Genomic DNA, 18,791 nt, shown 5'->3' on the forward strand with positions numbered 1-18,791 from the left:
ATTTCTGCTGATGTGCTGCGTGTGCATTTAAGACAAACAAACAAAAAAGGAAGAAAGGCGGACAGGCATCGATGGTGCTATAGGTAAACATTCTCAGAAGGTGGCTCTTTCCACCCAGACTTTCAGCAGACTTCAGTGATGGTTAGTGCCTTCAGTGATGGTTAGTGAATGATACAGGCTGGGCCATTCCTAAACAACTGAAAAGTTTGTGCCAAATTTTCTACAAACCAATGTTTAGTCCCCCAAATGGTTTGACTGCACTAGGAATTACTTGATTTGGAATTAAGAGAAAAAAGAGAAATACAACTCCTCCTTTGTTTCTTCTTTTTCTCCCCCACTTCCTTAACAAGAATGCACTGAGGTGGATGAAACACAAAAGGCTGCTGTTCATTAGAATGTGGAGGGTCTTTTTATTTTAAAATGGTAAAATGGCATCTGGGAGTACTTTGATTGCTATATGTTCAGTAATATAGGATCAAGCAGCTTCTCAAAGTCCTCAACTATAATGTATACTGAAGACCAACATTTCTTCTCTTTGCCACAAATCTAGCTGGTGACTCCCAAGAAAGGCCATGAAAATCTTACATCCTCCTCAGACATCTTCAGAAACATACAGAGCCACAGAAAAGAGCTACAGAAAAGATACTCACCCTCTGCATCTTCTGGCCGAGTAAGGTCGATGACACCTGGGCCCAGCTTTCCATCTTCATTTGATTTTCCTGTTAACTGGGGCCCCAAATTCTCAAAACGCGTTCTTTCCTAGAGGAAAGAATAATCAGAGGCTTATTCTAGCTTCCAAAGCAGTCACTTTTTTCCTTCCAGTTTCTATCTTTCGAAATAGGTAGAACTTAGATTTGCAAACATGATTTCTGATCCATTTGAGTTCTGAAAAATCTTTCAGGAACCTTCTTGTAACGCCTGATGTGGCACTGAGAGCAGTGACAGCACCTAAACCATAATACCTTTAAGGAAAGTAAACCTGAAATGGGAACCTGCCAGAGCTGCTCTGCACATCTCTTCTGTACTGGATTTGTTCCCGTAATCTAAAAGGAATGCAATCGAGAGAGTTGAGATACGTGTTCAAAAACTTGAAAGAGCAGTTCCCATTAAAATACACTGCTACATTTAATGGGAGAGGAATTTTCCCACTTATAGATCATACTTTGCGTTGGTGTTCCTGGGGAAATACAAATTAGAATTTTATGCACCAGATTTCAAAAAACAATCTCTCGAAGCAGGTAGACTAGATGATGGCATTGAGACTATTGTTTTGCCTATGAGTTTCACCTGTGACTTCCTGGGAACTAAAAGATGTCACACCTAGCCAGTCAGGAAGCCAGGTAAGTTAAATACCCTGCCCCTTTAGGCCAGAGGAGCTTTGCATGTTCACCCGTTTTCTAGGATCAAGAGTCTGACAAAGCATCACAGCGAACAGAGCTCTACAGCTCTCTGGATCAGTGGCAGAGGGCTCATTGACCATCATTAATATGGTGTTCTTGTCTGCAGAAACCCAGCACGCGTCCCCCCTCTCGACTCCTTTCTACTCTCCAGACTCAAACTTGGCTTTGTGTTATGCTTATGAATGAATGAAACCTTGTTGTTCATTACTATGAAACAATATTAAATGTCATGTCAGCTTGAATTTACAGACATGAAATAGCAGCTTCCAGCTCCGGGAATGGTTTCTGCATGTTATACTTAATGCATTATGCAGCAGTAGAGTGCTGATTGCTGTTCAGTCTATTGTTCAATGACCTAGTTCTGTACTGAGCATGTTCGGCATTAGATGGAAACACTCTGAGTGTTCTCTTCTCTAAGATGTTTAGAAACTTGGAAATATTCTTAAAGAGCAAACATACAATTACTTGATAGAGGCTGTGCCTCATTTGTACAGTCTCACTACATTTGTGCTTTCTAATATGATTATTTTTGAATATCATTATATTTCTATAATTAATTCCCATCAGTCAAATTGTGCAGGAAGTCTTCCAGTTCCCCTTCATCATGGAATTTGTTGAAATCCGTGTTGGAGGAAAACACAGCATAAACCTTGCCTTAATCTAGCACCATTTCCATGAAAGATTTGCAACAAAAATTATAATCATGAATTTCTCGAACTGGGTAATGGTAACTTGTTTAATAGCAGTATGTGGGGAAACCTCTGAAAATACGACACTTTTTTAAAAAGACAGAATGAAAATAAAAACCAAATCAAGTACAGTTCCCTAATAACTTCTTATGTGAAAACACTGTTGCCCAAGAACAAATTAACCCAGATGCAGGACACAACAGAAAGCAACCACAAGCCATATGGGAGTTTCACACATTGTCAGGGAAAGGACAGCTGCTTTTAATCAGCCAATTCCTATTTTTGAGTAGCACTTCCAGTTGTCATGATGTAAAGAAAAAGAATTAAAGTGAAGATGAGTAGTATCAGGGAAAGCAAAATATTCAACCTTTGTTTTATCACATTGTTTCGCATTTGAGATATTTGCATGTGAATGCTTTCCCTATGTTAAATGCAAAAGGAGTTTTGATGTGACACCTGCAATCTTCTTGGAAGAACAACCTTTAACTGTATTTTTATGGGGGGAAAAACAACTTTCTCTGAAAATCAACAGACCGTGCTACCTATCAATATGCATATTTCAAGTATCTTTCTAGTCATTCATTCTCTTTGATTTTACCAGGAAATATTCTCAGTTAAAAAAAATAAAATAAATAAAGTTCCTGAAAGAATATCAATATTTTGACAAGGAAGGAGAAGAGGGAAAATTACATGCCATAGTTTGTAAAATCCTAAGACAACAAAGCTTACATGATGATAATATCTTTTCTTTTATAAAAATGAAGTGCACTCACAATTCAGTAGTATCAGCTTGTTTTTAATCATAACAAAAAACATTCAGAACATTCAACAACACATTCACAGTGTCTTTGAAGTCATACATTTTTCTGACTTCATTGAAAAAAAATTCTTTTGCAAAGATACTTTCCCTATAAAATATCAATATTTTGACAGCATAGAAGAAAAGGAAGAATATTTCATGAAAAACTCGTTAAATAGGCAGAAAATAAATCAATGATAAAAATTGTTTGGGGCACTGGGTTGCATTTTAAATTTGATAATATTAAGCACTGTGTTTGAGATTAAAGCAGGACTCTGCAAAGCCATGCCCTTTCATATAAATTCCCACCTCGTCTCCCAGAAGATTTTCTTCTTTTCTTCAAAGAATAGCTCAGAATATTTATTTTCCAGCCACATAACCATAAGATAAGAGGGCCTCATGTCTACAAGTTAGGTCTGGGCAGCTGAGCTAAGCAAAATTTTACCAATGAGGTTGAACACGAGCCTAGTAAATACAGGATGTGAACATGAACAGAGAGATACTTTAGTTCCAAGAAGTTTAAACTTCTGATCATTACATGCCAATGGGTACACCCCTACATGGAACAAATATAGACAGTGGGTGGCAAGTTCTTAAGTCCAAATTTCTGCCACACACTTGAACCAGACCTCACAAGGTACATAGGTCCCAAGTAGGATATTTTGGAAACATAAGAAAAATACCTCAATGCTAATTTAATCCTGATACTCCACTTCCCCATCTTCATGTTGACAGTGAAATGTACATTTTACATGCAGCAATGTGATAAGACACTTACTTATGCATTGTCAGTCACAAACATGCAGTCAACATAAAAGTTATTGAAAAAAATTAAAGTCAGCTCTGCCGTGTTGTTGGACTGTTGGCTCTCTAAGTGCTTTGAAATTATGATGTATGAGGTAGATGTTGCATATTAAATAAAGATATTTAAATGATAAAGCCCCCTTTAGTGAGAGCTGATGAATGTTAAATGTTACAAGCCACAAGATGGTAGCATCCATCATCTTCACATATTATCAGAGTCAATGACGGGGCAGCTTCACTGATGACAGATAGACTGCTGCATTATTATCCCTTATTTCCAGAGTCACTGCACAAACCATTCAACTCCTCAGGCATTATTTTTAACTTTGCATTAAATTAGCAACTTTTCCCTCCCTACCATGGCAAGATTGATCAATTACATCTTTGCATCAGTGGAGAGAGAGAAAGGATTTGGGGTAACTAAAGGACCAGAGGTTTGTTTTCATCTAGGGGGAAAAAAAAATCTACTTCCTCTTACTTGCAACAAATGTAAAATTGTGATCCGGGGAAAGAACAGCAATGAAACAGTAAGCACACAATAATGGCTTTTCTTTGCACTTAGATAAAAGCTGAATTTTTGATGTGCACAGTATATTTTAATAAAATTTTATATACTATGTTTTATACACTTATTGGCTATTCCATAATAATGTGTGTGCTAACAGTAAAATTGCTCTTAAATTTATGTGTGTTATTTATACGTTCCCACGTAACAATGCTTTTTGTTGTAAAAAATATTCTGTTTATTAATGTAACTTTACAACCACTGCATCCAAGATCCGTGGTAAATTAATGACATTTTTATTATTTTATAGTGTCATTAAATTTTTACTGATCACTCCATCAAACAGAGGCAGTAAAGGCCATAATGTAAACTGGGACACTTAGATCAGGCAGCAGGAAGACATTCCATATAGTCTGAAGAAAACTGCTAGCAATAAATGATATTTATACCATCTTTAAGCATGTGAGAATACTTGGATAAGTTTGGCAAAACTGTTTCAGTAGTAGAGTGGATTGTGTACTTAAATAACAGTTTGCTTGCCAGCGAGACAAGCCTTTTACAAACCATATGCAAGATGACTGATTGTGACCATCGCCTAAAAAACAACACACCAACATAATAATGTGCCGGGCACCTTTCCTCTGGATTTACCAAAACTGACCAGCCTACACCCTGCCGCAAATTCTGTAAACAGGGTCCGTTTTTCTATAATCTGAAAGGGGAAAATGGCACATGCTGAGAGAAGCTTTTTGTTTGTTGCTTTGCAAATATATTTCATTTAAGTACACATATCTAGACAATGATGGGATATATTTTATGCCAATGGCCCAAATGAGAAGCACTGTACCAACCAATCTTTATTCAAAAGCTTATTTCTAAGGAATCTCTGAGTATGGGGTCATTCATAGCAGCCACACAACAAATGATTAGGGGGTCATCACCTATATTGTTGTTAAAATGAGTAAAAAATAATCATCTCGTATTATTTTCATATGTAAAATACATTATAATTAGGATGCGCTCTACATTGCCTTGCCTCTCTTAAATAAACTTAAATGTATGTTATTAATAATTGCCAGATATTCTTTTTATATAGATAGAAGACATTAAAAACAAAATTCTATACTCCTATAATCATGGATTTAGTAGTACCTATCTTCTAACATGGAGAATTTAGTATGATTCTTTTTAAGTAAACAAGATTTTATTGTTACATACCTAAATACACACTTAAATACTAAGGACTTTAAACTTTCAAATTTGTAATAAGGAATTTTATAGGAAAGATTAATACTGAAATCCCATCACATTTTTTGTGTACTCCTGAAGCAGAATTTTTGAGAAATAAAAAATATGTGTATCAGGAATAGAAATTCTGTAAGGCCACCACAGATAGTGTTTTCAGATAGTGTCTCTCCTCAAAGTTTCAACTCTATCTAACTTATTGAGTGCTTGCTGAATGAAGTCTTATTATTTTCATACCAGCTCCAAACTTCAATCTTTCTGGACATCTGATTTCTACTTGTATATTTTAGTGGATCTCTGACCCAAGAAAATGCTTTCCTAAATTAAAAGTAAAGACTTCCCTGCAAAAACAGCATTCCCCTTACCCAGTTTCCTTCCTGTCCTGTATTTATGTCAACGCCAACTGGCCAGCACAATTGCCTCACTACTTTCCTTGTCCTTCTCTGTCTAGTCAATCATCCAGGGTTGCTGATTTTCCTTCTTGGTCTTGCTATGGTCCCTCCCTTGACACCTTTCTGTCATCTCTAACTACCTGAGCAGATGCCTTCCAGTCCACATACCAAACTCATGGCTGCATTTTCCTCTGATCTGCCTGCACTGTCCTCCCCAGTTGATCTCCTCACACACCTTCCTTATACTCCTCTACTAAATGTCTCTAATTCAGAACTTTTCATACCTTCTTATTTGCTATTGCATTTCAGCCATCTCCCAGCTTTTAAGATACTATGTTAACAAATTAGAGATTAATTTAAGATACTATATTAACAAATTGGCTCATGTACACTGCCAAGTCTACCCTAGCAATACCAAAAGATTTTACAAGCCAGGGACTATATCTTAGACCTTTTTTTAAAAATATATATCTTATACAGTGTTTAGTATTAGTGTCAATAAATACTTGCAAGTTTATATAAGGCCACATAATTTATTTACCTACAAAAATAAAAAATACACTGTATAAGAGAGAGCCCCAAAGGATCAAAAACTACTAATTTTGTAATTTTTAATGGTTATAAAAGACATGTTTAGACTCAACACTCCACACTGTATTGGTCATATATCTAAGCAATAATAATCAGAAAAAGGAAATCCAGAAAAACACCTTAAATATTTTACAAGAGAGAGAAATAACTTTAAAAGACTGCAATAGAAAAATGCATTTGATTCTATGACTCACTGTGAATTCTAACTTGGAATTTCTGCAGGTAAATACTTGCATCTTTGCTTAAGTCTTTGAGAAACACTAGTTAAAGGAGATATCACCTACCATAAAGGCATGGTAGATTAATACTGAATTTAATACTTTTTATAAAACAGTATGCATTTCCAAATAAAAAGTTTATTTGGTTTGTATTGTTTTGAAAGCAGGACAATGACACATGATTTGACCAATACTCTGTCTTTTACTCTGAATGACATGCTCTAATTCCTTGCTCTGGACATATTTTGCCATGATGTGATTCTCATGAGATGTTACTTAACCACATGTTTGGTTTCCTTTTTATTGCCTCAACAAACTGTCACTTTATCATCCTTTATTTTATATTCTTTATTTTACACTTAATAATTTAATGAAGGATCAAAAACTGTAGGCTTTATGTTGGAAAGCAACCACATCTGCTTTTTAAAAGGTGATTCTTTTTGGAGGAAGGTATTTTAGAGGCACTGGAATTTACTTTCATAGTGACATTTTGATGGTTTCAGAGTCAGTAATCATGATAATAAAGACTCTGGCTGGGAGAAATGAAGTTCATTATTGAATCTCATTGTTAAATAACATTTTGTCAGCCCAAACTATTAATTTGTCTGGCTCTTAATACATCCTTAACACTAAAATTGTGCTAGGACTCATGATGTAGCTTAGGGCTGAATTTTCCAACAATGTTTTGCCCACAGAGCACAAATGCACCTTTCAACTAGTGGTCGGCTAGGGTGCCACTTAGAGATCAGCTGCTGGTACAAAGGTCTTTCCAACAAGTATTTTTACCTCACACCAATGCTTCAAGGAAAATACTACTCTTGCTATTAATTTTATGGAAAAAATGTGATGCTCAAAAAAGTTTCTATATTTTTATTTAAGTCATTTAAACAAAATTTGGGTAGGTATTTGTGCTGAGGTGAATTGAGAATCATAACCCTACAACTTACTTACCATGTGATCTCTCTGAGCCCATTCCCTCATTCATAAAATGGGATAGAAAATGCTCATGCTACAGGGTTGTTAATGATTAAATGAGAGATTGCATGTGTGAGTGCCTTGCAAAAAATAAAGCAATTCCTAAAATATCCACTTCTGCTAAATATACTATTTAGTATTTACTAAATGTTTCAAAGCTAAACACTAATGATGATAGTGTCCTGATCCAAAGGCCAACATCCATTTTCCTGCCAAAATGGAACTATATAATCAAAGATGTATTCCTTTAGTCTTGGCTGCTAAGGATCTCACAACTAAATTCAGATCTCAACCCTACTAACCATGTAGTAGCTGGATCTTGTTATTGTCTACTTTTTGGTTCTCAAAGGTTCCCCACCCACTGCATGGTAAGAAACAAGCTTGTACGGATAGCTTGTATGACCTTTGATGATCTGGTTTCTGCTCCTCTTACCAGCTTCATGTTTTACTCATTCCAGTTTATACTCCCTATTCTGATAAAATGGAACTTCTTGAAGTTTCCTGAATGTGATATTCCACAGCTCTGTGTATTTCCATTTACAATTCTTTCCTCCTAGAATGCTTTGTCCTTTCTGATTCATCACAACTAGTCCTTTTAAAGCTCCATTAAAGCATTTTTTTCTCAACAAAATCCTTTGTTGACTTCCTTTCACCAGTCCCAGGTAGAACCTCTCATTCCCTTCTTTTGTCCCAGCATCATATTACACTTATTAACAAGTATATTATAATGATTTATTTATATTTCTGTTTATATGGCTCCTTGATTTGTTCTGAAATGGCAATGTCCATATCTTATTATCTTCACATCATAAGTGCCTCTCATGAGGTATTTTAGGCAGTCTAGAAGATAAATCCTGATAATCCTGGTAAAATTATTTCCCTCCCTTCTTTTCATTTTACTTTTAGATACAATGAAGTTAATTTTCAGATCTTTATAAAAAGCAGTGAAATATGATTGAAAGATAGATAAATATAAAGAAGGTATGCAAGTAAATGAAACAATAAAATAATCTCCTGGTCAAGGATGGTGTAGTGGAGACATACAGGAAATCTACCTTATTTTTATTATATGAAAGTAATTATTTGTAAGTGCTTTGCCTTTCCCTAAGACTTTTTCCCTAGAATTTCAACTGCCCGCCCCCATTTTCCCTTGGACATCTTTTATACTGCTTAGTAATTCACTTTTTGAATTAAAAATGCCAATATATTATGAAAGGACAACAGAATAAACTTAAATAAAATAATATTGATTTCAGTTTAATTCCTCTTGAGAAATAAGAAATAAGAGTTTTCCTAGGGAAACACAACAGAGAAATAAAGCATTTGGTTAAACAGGGGTGAGGATCACAAGTGTTTGAGATTATACAAGCTAATCAAAAATAGCTGTTTTGGGCTGAATTGTGTCCTTCAAAAATTCTGAAATTGAAGACCTAACCTCTAGTACCTCAGAATGTGACTATATTTGGAGACAGGGCCTTTGAAGAAGTGATCAGTTCCAATGAGGCTGTTAGGGTGGGCACTAATTCAATCTTACCATATCTTTATAAAAGGAGGAAATTTGGACACAAAAAGAAACCCAAGGGATGTATGTACACTGAGGAAAGACCATGCCAGGACACAGAAAATAGATGTCTATATACAAGCCAAAGAATGAGGCCTCAGGAGAAACCAAATCTACTGACACTTTGATCCTGGACTTCAAACTTGCAGAACTGGAAGAAAATAACTTTCTGTTCTTTAAGTTAAAATAAACTTCTGTTCTTTAGGTTTCCCAGTTTGTGGTATTTTGTTATGATAGCCCCAGCAAACTAGTAAAATGGTAGCTACATCTCTTATAACCCACACAAAAAACTCTTGCTTCTGGTCAAAAATTATCAGATAATAAAGCGGCAAATTTTGGAGACGAAATCCTAGTAGATTCTCTGGAAGCTTTTGCCACTATGACCTAGTAGTGGTTCTATCTGTTGAAAGTTCTATGTCTGTATTTATGTTTGTACGTATGTATGTACATAGGTACACGTGTATGTATGTATGTAAGTATCTACCTACCTACCTATATATGATTCTTCAAAAGAGAAAGTTCTTGCTTAGAAGGAAGGAAGACTTGCAAGGGCTTGGCAAGTTTTCCCAAACCAGAAAACTTATACTTGAGGCATGAAAAAGAAAAAATAAAGACTAGCATAAGCTTCTCAGATTTCCTCTCAACATACTGATATATGCCACTAGATCTTAAGCTCCTTGGGGGAGGGAAAGTGTCTTATGACCCTCCCTATCCCCAGCTAGCACTGTGCCTGGCAAGTGGAGAAGCAGGCAGCACAGGCCTACTGAAATGAACTAATGTCTGCAGAGCTTCTTGTGGATATATTTTATGGAACTTTCAAAAACATTCTCAAGTGATGTATGACAAGTTTCCCTTAGGATTTGAAGAGTACACCAAACTAAGAAAGTTCTGTCTCCACAACCCTGGCAACAAGATCATCCTGTACATCTCCTATAACACACACTTAGACTCTTGTCATTGGCCATCAGATGATAAATGATACAGTAGCATTAACTCTGAAGATATGAGAACCTTTTAGCCTTGGGAACCACTGAATTAAATTAGTTTCATCAGGATTATAGTGCTTACTGAACCCCTTTAACCAAATGCTTTCTGTCTCATTCATATGGTTTTAATATGGTTTTAACCAATTGCAAGGTTATTTATAAGTTTGCAACTCCCAAGTAGAGTTATAAAGCATTCAGATTTAAGCAAATCCAGTTGTGTGGCAGCCCAACTCCCACTTATATGTGGTTTCAACTTTTTATTCGTGTATAGAGAGGCATGATGCAGATTTGTTCCTGCATATTCTCTGGTTAACTATTTGCTTCAGTAACAAGTTCACAAGAAGTTCCATTGTAAAATTATACAAACTCCTATTAAAACTGAACACATGATTTAAAAACTGGAGAACTTTATCTCCACGTAAACCACCAATAAGACTTTGTTATTCTAACATTTACCATATGAAAAAAAGTTATCACAATAAAATTAATGACCAGTTAAGCAAATGTCTTTGTCAAAAAAAAAAAAAAAAAAAAAGATATCCTGGGAATTCTACTAGTTCAGAATCTAGGCAACTTGATTTCCAATACCTATTTAATTTATGATGCATATTTTAAAAATATTGTTTGTGGAAACACAGGTGCAATTAATTCAAGTTGAAGACATCAAAGCTATATAAACCAAAAGAATGAATATTATCTTCAAAAATATAACTATTTCAATTTTATCTGGCAAACTAATAATTTGGAAGACTTTTTTTTCTTGCAGAAACATAAACATAAAAGGTAGAAAAATGTAAAACATTACCACCAAGCATTTGTTGTAATTTATGAAATGTATAAATAAATCCCCTGAGGTTCTCCTATAATTTAAAGAAATATGTTACAAAAATAACATATTTCTTAAAGAAGAAAAATCAGGAAGCTTCAGTGCCAGGAGGAAATGTAAAAGCCTCTTCATTCACAGCCCTGAGTCTGGAAGGTTAGGGTGCTTACCTGAAGCCCTGAAGCCACGAGTAAATGGACCCAGAACATGCCTCAGACTCCAGATCTCAGTCCTACTTCTTTCACTGAGTCACTCTGTACCCTTACAAACTATGCTAGTCCCCGTTTACTTCATCTATGAAATGAGGGAGTTGAATTAATTTATCTCCATGGTTTCTTCCAGTCCTAAAATTTCATGATTCTATGATACTTGACTTTTTTGCTCTCAGATCTACACTGCAGCCCACACTAGCAAAATCACTTTGCCATGTCATAAAAAATTCTTGAGTAATTATTCATATTCTCAAGGAAAGCACTAAAAAATAATCCATTTGTCAAATAAGCCAACCAAACCACAGTCACACTCTGCCAGAAAGCATTTATTTACTACTTCTGAAATTCTGTCCCCACTATAGGCAAAAGCAATTGAAGGGAAGGGACATAGCAGCAGAAAGGCAAAGGAAGGAGAGGAAAAACCAGAGGAAAATTGTTTTAACCTGAATTTGGTTTAAATACGCCTCCACATCCCTAGTTTGGTATTCGCTATGGAGGTATGCACACAGAATACATCCCTTTTTAGTTTGTAAGAAAAGTAACAAGAGTGTAAACATTGCTGCTAAGAAGGGCCTCTCTTCAGTGAAAAAAAAAGAAGTGATTAACTCCTTGAAATTAAGATTTTGCATATTTTATTATTATCATCTTTCTAAGAAAAAGGAAGCACTAATAAGGTCAAAGGAAGTCACAAATGAATTTTCAATAAAAAATAAACTTAACCCTGCCTGATTGTGGAAGTGTTTTTTTTTTTTTTTTTTTTTTTTTTTTAAGGTTGAGTAAACTAAAAATTCAGAAACTATGCTTTCATTTCATAAAAATTTTTAAAAAGTCCTTTGGAAATTGAAAATTTTAAATGAGTTTAAAAGAAGAAAATATTTAGGAACTCTATTCAAAATAATACTTCAATATTACAACATTACAAAGGACAAAAGATAGTGTCCAACTGTGGTGATATGTGTTAATTGTATGGTTTTCTAAAGATGTGGGAGATCTGATATCAATTACAGTATAATTACCATTACTTCCAACAGAGTTAACATGTAGTTACCACAAAATAACATACAATTAACTGGTGTCACATTGTACACCAGACTAAATAAGATACAAATTAAAAATTCCTGAATATAGCCATAATACTCTCTTATCTCTTAAAAAAGTAAAATTAAAATAAAATAACTTTTCTCTAATAATGTCACAGCCTTTTCAGGAATTAGTATAAGTATTTCAAAGGGAAAAAATCCAAGACATGTATGTTACAAAGCATCATTTTTAGGTACATGACAAAAACTCTGTGGAGATGATAATTAACAAAAATTTTAATTTCTTAAACTAAAGCTGAAGTAAGCAAAATTATATTTTTTATTCACTTTATTTTTTCAGTTCCTGAAAATTAAATAGCAACTCTATTTCAAAAGCAAATTTAATAATGTTCTTGGTTTTTCCTAATTTCTTTTGCTGTTTTTAGCAACACTGGATGAAAGCTTGCTTTAGTGTCTCAATGAAGGGACACAGAAATGAGGAAGGTCAGTCCAGGCAGGGAGCTTACACACACTGGTTATTTGCTATGTGAAGTGGGAAATCACGTCTCAATCTGAGTAATTTCCTTATTAGTAGGTGAACTGAAGGGACAAAGAATGCTATAGTTCAAAAGAAAAAAAGAATGCTACAGTTCAGTTTGAACAAGTCAAATTTCTTGTTGGAATATCTCAAGTCAGCAACAATGACACGGGATGTCTCTTCATAGTGCATATGAGAGGGGCACATGTGGGAACACATACACGCCGAACAGGCATCTAGGTTTAATTAGAAGAGAACTGAAAATGGCAGAGTGCAATGCTGTGAAGTGGATGAGAGGACAAAGGGAAAGTAGCTGTATTTAAAATATGGCTACGGTGTATCTGCTATAACCGTTTCAAACATCTGGGCTTACAATTATTTATTGACCTTGTGTAAGAGTTACTTGGCAATACTGCAAATAGTTATAGAACAGGAACATGCTAACTGCTTGTAAAATACCATCAGGACTGAACATTTGCTAAAATCTTGAACAATGTGAGTAAAAACTGCTATGAGATTATGATCTTTTAGTGAATGTGTGAAAACCATGAAGATGTTATCATGCTAAGAATAGATTTTGTAAATTGCATGCTAATTAGTATAGCAGAAAATATTTTATTAGGAATTTGAATTTTGCATATTTTTGAAGATTTAGTTAATTTCCTATATCTTACTCTTCCTTTTTTCTTTGTGATATCCATATACTTACTTGATATTAAATGAGGCCACTTTTGTAAAAGGCTTCAAATTTTGTTTGAAGATTATATAAGCACATGCATATTTCCTTAAAGCTTTCAGGGCAGTTTGTTCCCCGTGTAGTCAATATTTTTCCCCCTCTGAATATGAAGCTTAGGAATAGATGTATCATTCTTGTACCTAGTTCCACATTTCCTCTACTAAATTCATAACCCTTTGTTAGACTCCAAGGGAAACCAAACTTGTTAGGAAGGATGAGAACAGAACAATGATGGGTATGTCGTTATGCCTTGCTATTTCCTATTGTTCCCATATCACTGCTACATTCCTATGATTATTGCAGTCTTTAAAAATGTGTTGATCATTGTGTGTGTTAAACAACACTGTCAACCCAAGAAACTAATATTCCAAGTAGAGTACAGTATGCCTGTGATGTAAATGAGGTATGGGCTTTACACCCATCAGCCATTTGTCATCAGAGAGGCTGCAAGTAGTGCATGGGCAGAGTGCTTACTATTCCCTTTCACTGTATCTATAAATGGAAAAAATAGATAAATAAATATAAATTGAAATCACCCATTTTCACAACTGGCTAACTGACACAAACTTGAAGTATTTCCAACTTAAAGTACATTTGAGTAGAGCTTCTTACTCATTGTATTGGGGAGAAATGGTTGTCCTCTGCACATTCAGAAATTACAAATTGAAATGCAGTATATAACAGGCCATGACAATGAGGGTAGAGACTGAACCAACTTTGTTTCTCAATAACTCAGAGTCAATCTTCAGCTTCATGTTTAGCAATTTAAATATCAAGATGATAATAGCATTGGAGCTGAATTTATGACTTAATTCATATATTAGAACTTCCTATGATAACTCAAGTTTGAGAACTAAATACTAAGATTTTAAAGAGTAGAATCTGAATTCCTGGTCTAATATGTAATTAAATATGGGAGGCCATCCTCTCAGGTGATTTGAGTTACCTCCCTGGCCACTGACCTAAAGATCCAATCGTTGGCCCTGACCTTGGGATGCTGCCCCCCTTACTCTTCATTGGATGGGATTTTTCCTTGAATTTTTTGTTCCCCAATAAAAGCTCACTCCCTGGCGTGCGCTCCCTCTCTCGCTAGCCTCTTCTGTAAACCTCGCCACCGCATTAGGTGGTTGGAGGCGGGAACTAGGAGAAGCCCTCTCGAAGCTGGGAATAAAGGTAATGAGAGTCTGTCTCTTTAATTTTAAAACTCACTAGCAATTTTTTATGCATCGAACCTTCTTTTATGAAGCTCATACGCTGGTCATGTGGCAGAATTAAACAATGTTCAATGTAACTAAACAATTGTTCCTACAGAATTCGAAATGGTATCTAGCTAGACCACAGGTCATCTACATGAAATAAAAGCAACTCCTCTAAGGGCTCTAACAAAGGACCTCCAGTAAACAACTACAAGTTTATTCCTAAAGCTTGGATAATGGTTCTCCTGGTCCTTCTCTATTTTCTGCTGAGTCCAGGAGAAAATTAGCCAGAATAGGTTATGAGGCAGGAAGATTGTTCAGTCAGTTCCGAAGATTGTCTAATGATACTTACCTAAAATGGATTTGCACAGTCTCAAAAAACCCGCAGTTATTCATAGAGCAAACAACTTCCCATGTGAACATTATAATTATCAGAGTTTTAAAATCTTTATAGAATTTGCAGTGATTCTTTCAGACCAATTAATGACATAAGAAAGTCCTGAATATAATGATACTTAAACATGATATAAAAGTTTAAGAATGTAGCTCTTATTTAACTCTTCCACAATATTTGATATGAAGGAAAGCAAAACCAAAAAAGACTAAATCTGTTTTTTACTAATTAAATAAAACATTCAAATTTATATTATGATCAAAATTTTTCTTTTCTCTAGGTGAGGTGATAGCCAAACGAAAAGCAAAAACAACCATCAATCAAAAAGCCTCATAGGGCCAGCTAGCCTTCTTGCCCTGTATCAGGCCTGCATGTTAAAACCTGCCATTTAAATAAGGCTTCAGGTTGTGGACTGTGGTCTCTTATTGATAATCCAACAAAGGGCTAGATTATTAGAATGCTCAGACAAAATAAACAAGTCTTAATAAAATCTACTCAGGAACTACTTGGTTTGAAATATTAGCTTTCCCTTGATGACCAGTTACTGTGTCTGAAGTGTTTACATTTGCACTCTCAATTTTTTTAAACTTCATGGTCATATACTTTGCCTTCTGGATAAACTGATTTAACTGTAAACTTCATCCTTTACTATGGCTTATACTTGAAGATATATCAATATTTAATATTCTCTAAAACATACATTGTTCTTAGGTAATTTTTTATCTCATTAAGTTATCTTTTAATGTTAGAGTTTGAGAAAATGATTCTGGAAAACCAGTTACAAAGTCACATGAAATTCATTATCTCAGTTTTTTGATCTCATTGTATTGTGTTGATCAGGAAATCCACCTATGTTTCTCAAATTCTCAGACCTCTGCCATTTCTTTGAGAGAATACAAATGCCTGCTTAAATTCCAAAGATCTTGGGAACAACAGATCTGATTTACTTGAAATAAGACTTCATTTCTTCTTTCTATAAACTCTCCTTACTACCCACAAAGATGATAAACCAAAAAATTGTCTTATTCATGGAAAAGTAGTGAGGACAGGCTACATATTTGTGCTGCTGGCCTAATACAGCTTTGAGTCATATGATTCAATGACACAAGAGCAAGATGGCACACAGCATAAATTTTCCCTTCCAAGCCAAGTCATCTACAGGGATCCCCTGCTCCACACATCAAAATTTGGCCCATGTTCAACCATGGTGACTATCAACATTATATAAACTATAAAGTCTTTTCTATATCTCCTATGTAAAGCATAATCTATTGATTCCACAGTATATACTGAAGCATAGTAAGACAAGAGGTTTCCCCCCAAGATCCCACAGATAATAACCTAGAAAATAGGTTTTCAGATTCAAAATCCAGGCTGAATTCCTTTTAACTTTGCATGACTGAATTCATGAGACTTAACTCAGTTTTAGATAGAGGTCATGAAATCAGGAAGCTTAGGGTCCATCTTGCTTCCAAAGCTTTGCAAGTCAGTATCTATTTTATAAAATTAACTTTCTGAAGCTATTAAAGTCTAAGACTTTTCTGTGTAGCCATAAATAAATAAAATGAGCATTAGATTCTGAATGAATTTGCATTGGTTGTCTCTCAATGCCTGTGCTGTTTCCTTCATCAATGGTGATTCTTATGCAGTTTCAGAGGCCCTCTGACAGGAACTGTGCACCCAGGAGCTCCTGTGACTGCTAAGGGAGAAGGATGTCTTACATGCTAGAGCTCCGCTACTGAAGACTCTAGGAACAGTAGCTACCTCTTCCAACTGGAACAGTTCCGAGAAAAATTATCAGTGGTCAGAAACTGCTCCCTAACTACAGTAAGCTGTAGGATAGTAGTGACAAGGAAAGGAAAGAGGAAGGGAGGAAGGGGGAGAAGAAAAGAAAAGAGACAACAAGAAGGAAGAAAGAGAGTAATAAATCTTCATACATATAAGGAGACAGAGACAGAGAAGTATAGCTGAGAGCAATGAACCCACAACTGCTCTAATAGAAGAAAGAAGAGAAAGTCTCTGTGAGGCAAAGCAACTAGTGATGGCTTAAAGAAACTTCAAAGTTCTTCCAATGCCCACTAAGAAGTAACCCTCCTATAATGTAAATTTCTTCTGCCTGATGAAGGCCAGATACCTTCAAAGTACAGAAAGACTCAGGTGAAAATACTTTTTTATCTACCCAAGAGTAACTACTACTTCCAAAAATCTAGTCTCTAATCATAAGTGTGCAATCAATGAATAATAAATGCTTGAGCATTTCAGACTCAGTGTAGAGGAACAGAAAAGAGTTATTGAAGTTATTGATAATAGTAACCTACAATGTGGTACAGTAGAAAGCATAGACTTTATATGGCGAAGAGCTAGTATTTGAATCCAGACTTTCCTTCATGAATTCTCAGTGTTTTTGTTTTTAATTTCTAATGGGAGCTAACAACAACAACAACAAATAATAATAATAATAATAATAATGTTATTTCACATAATTTTTGGAAAAATCAAGGAGAGTTTTGTATAAAACTATTTGTCAACCATAAATGCCTACAAATTGTTAGTTATTTCAAAATTTCATTTGTATTTACAATCCAGTATCCCTAAAGTTTCTCCCACTGATAGAGAATCAATTATCAATCACTTCTATAGTTTCTGTGTAGCAAGTTGACTTGCTGCAAGTTTATCTGTGTGGCAAAATATACTCAATTTACTTCAGTCACCACCCTTTCCATCATTATTATTCATTCTCTTCATTCATTCTGCATCTTATACACACACACACACACACACACACACACACACACACACCAAGTCTGTGTCAAATTTCTCAGCCTGGGACTTAAGGCTTCTGTTACCTGAATGCTGCTTTCCTCTCCCTCAGAGCCTGTTCCTTCCCTGTTAGAACTGTCCTCTGGCCATTATTCCCCAGATAAGAGGACACAAGCCCCATCCACTTGTGCTGGGGCCCCACCTGGACACTCATCTGCATTACTTGTTTGTCCTTTCTTTGGGGGCATTTCAAGCCCTTTCTGTTCCCCAGCACCTTTCTTTCCACCTTGCCAGCCATGATCAGCAGGGCATCCTTTGTCTTCATGAGCTTAACTGCTCTTACAACTTGTTTCTCACATTTGCTACTTGGTCTCTGTGCTGTCAGGTTCCCTTTTATGTATCTATCCTGTCCCCCAGATCAGACTGTAGGACAGAAAGAGACGAGTCAATAGTTCTCTGAAAGTCAAGCATCTAACACAAACCCCATATGTCAGATAATGAGCATTTCCAACATAACTCCCATGGTGTACTTATGGGTGCAAACAACAACAAAGAAGCCAGAAGAGTCTTTATTTGCATTTAGCTTGCTTCACATGTTATTTTGTTTAATCTTTCCCAAAAGTTCGTGTGGTGTAATCATCATTTTCACTTCCCAGTGAGTAAACAAAGGCACTTGAAATAAGTAACAGGCCCCAGGTGACAGCTGGTGCTACAAGGTGTTGTTGAGTTGAAAGGATCATTAATTAGTCTGCCATGCCAAGGTTTGGACCTAGGTATGGCTGACTTAACAGAGTTCCATTCCTTCTTCCATTCCTGATATTTGCATAGACCTGAGGAAATCATTTTATGGCACTGAAATCAGTGGTCTTAGAGTAAGAAAGATTAAACTTGCTACCAATCTCTCGTGAAGGAATGTTACTAAGATCAGAGGACTCATGTTCTTAAGAA

At 35.5% G+C, this 18,791-nt stretch overlaps 1 protein-coding gene across 21 annotated transcripts in view; it reads right to left on the minus strand.

Moving 5' to 3' along the window:
* The window catches only part of Sox6 (SRY-box transcription factor 6), a 578,220-nt gene that overhangs the window by 41,525 nt on the left and 517,904 nt on the right, over nucleotides 1–18,791 (minus strand). For all 21 annotated transcript variants that reach the window (XM_076846924.2, XM_076846921.2, XM_076846938.2 and 18 more), the window contains one exon: nucleotides 651–759. In XM_076846924.2, the coding sequence (XP_076703039.1) occupies nucleotides 651–759 (109 nt within the window). The remainder of the gene's footprint in view (nucleotides 1–650; nucleotides 760–18,791) is intronic.

The sequence above is a fragment of the Callospermophilus lateralis genome, chromosome 2 (assembly GCF_048772815.1).
Source record: "Callospermophilus lateralis isolate mCalLat2 chromosome 2, mCalLat2.hap1, whole genome shotgun sequence".
Taxonomy (NCBI): Eukaryota; Metazoa; Chordata; class Mammalia; order Rodentia; family Sciuridae; genus Callospermophilus; species Callospermophilus lateralis.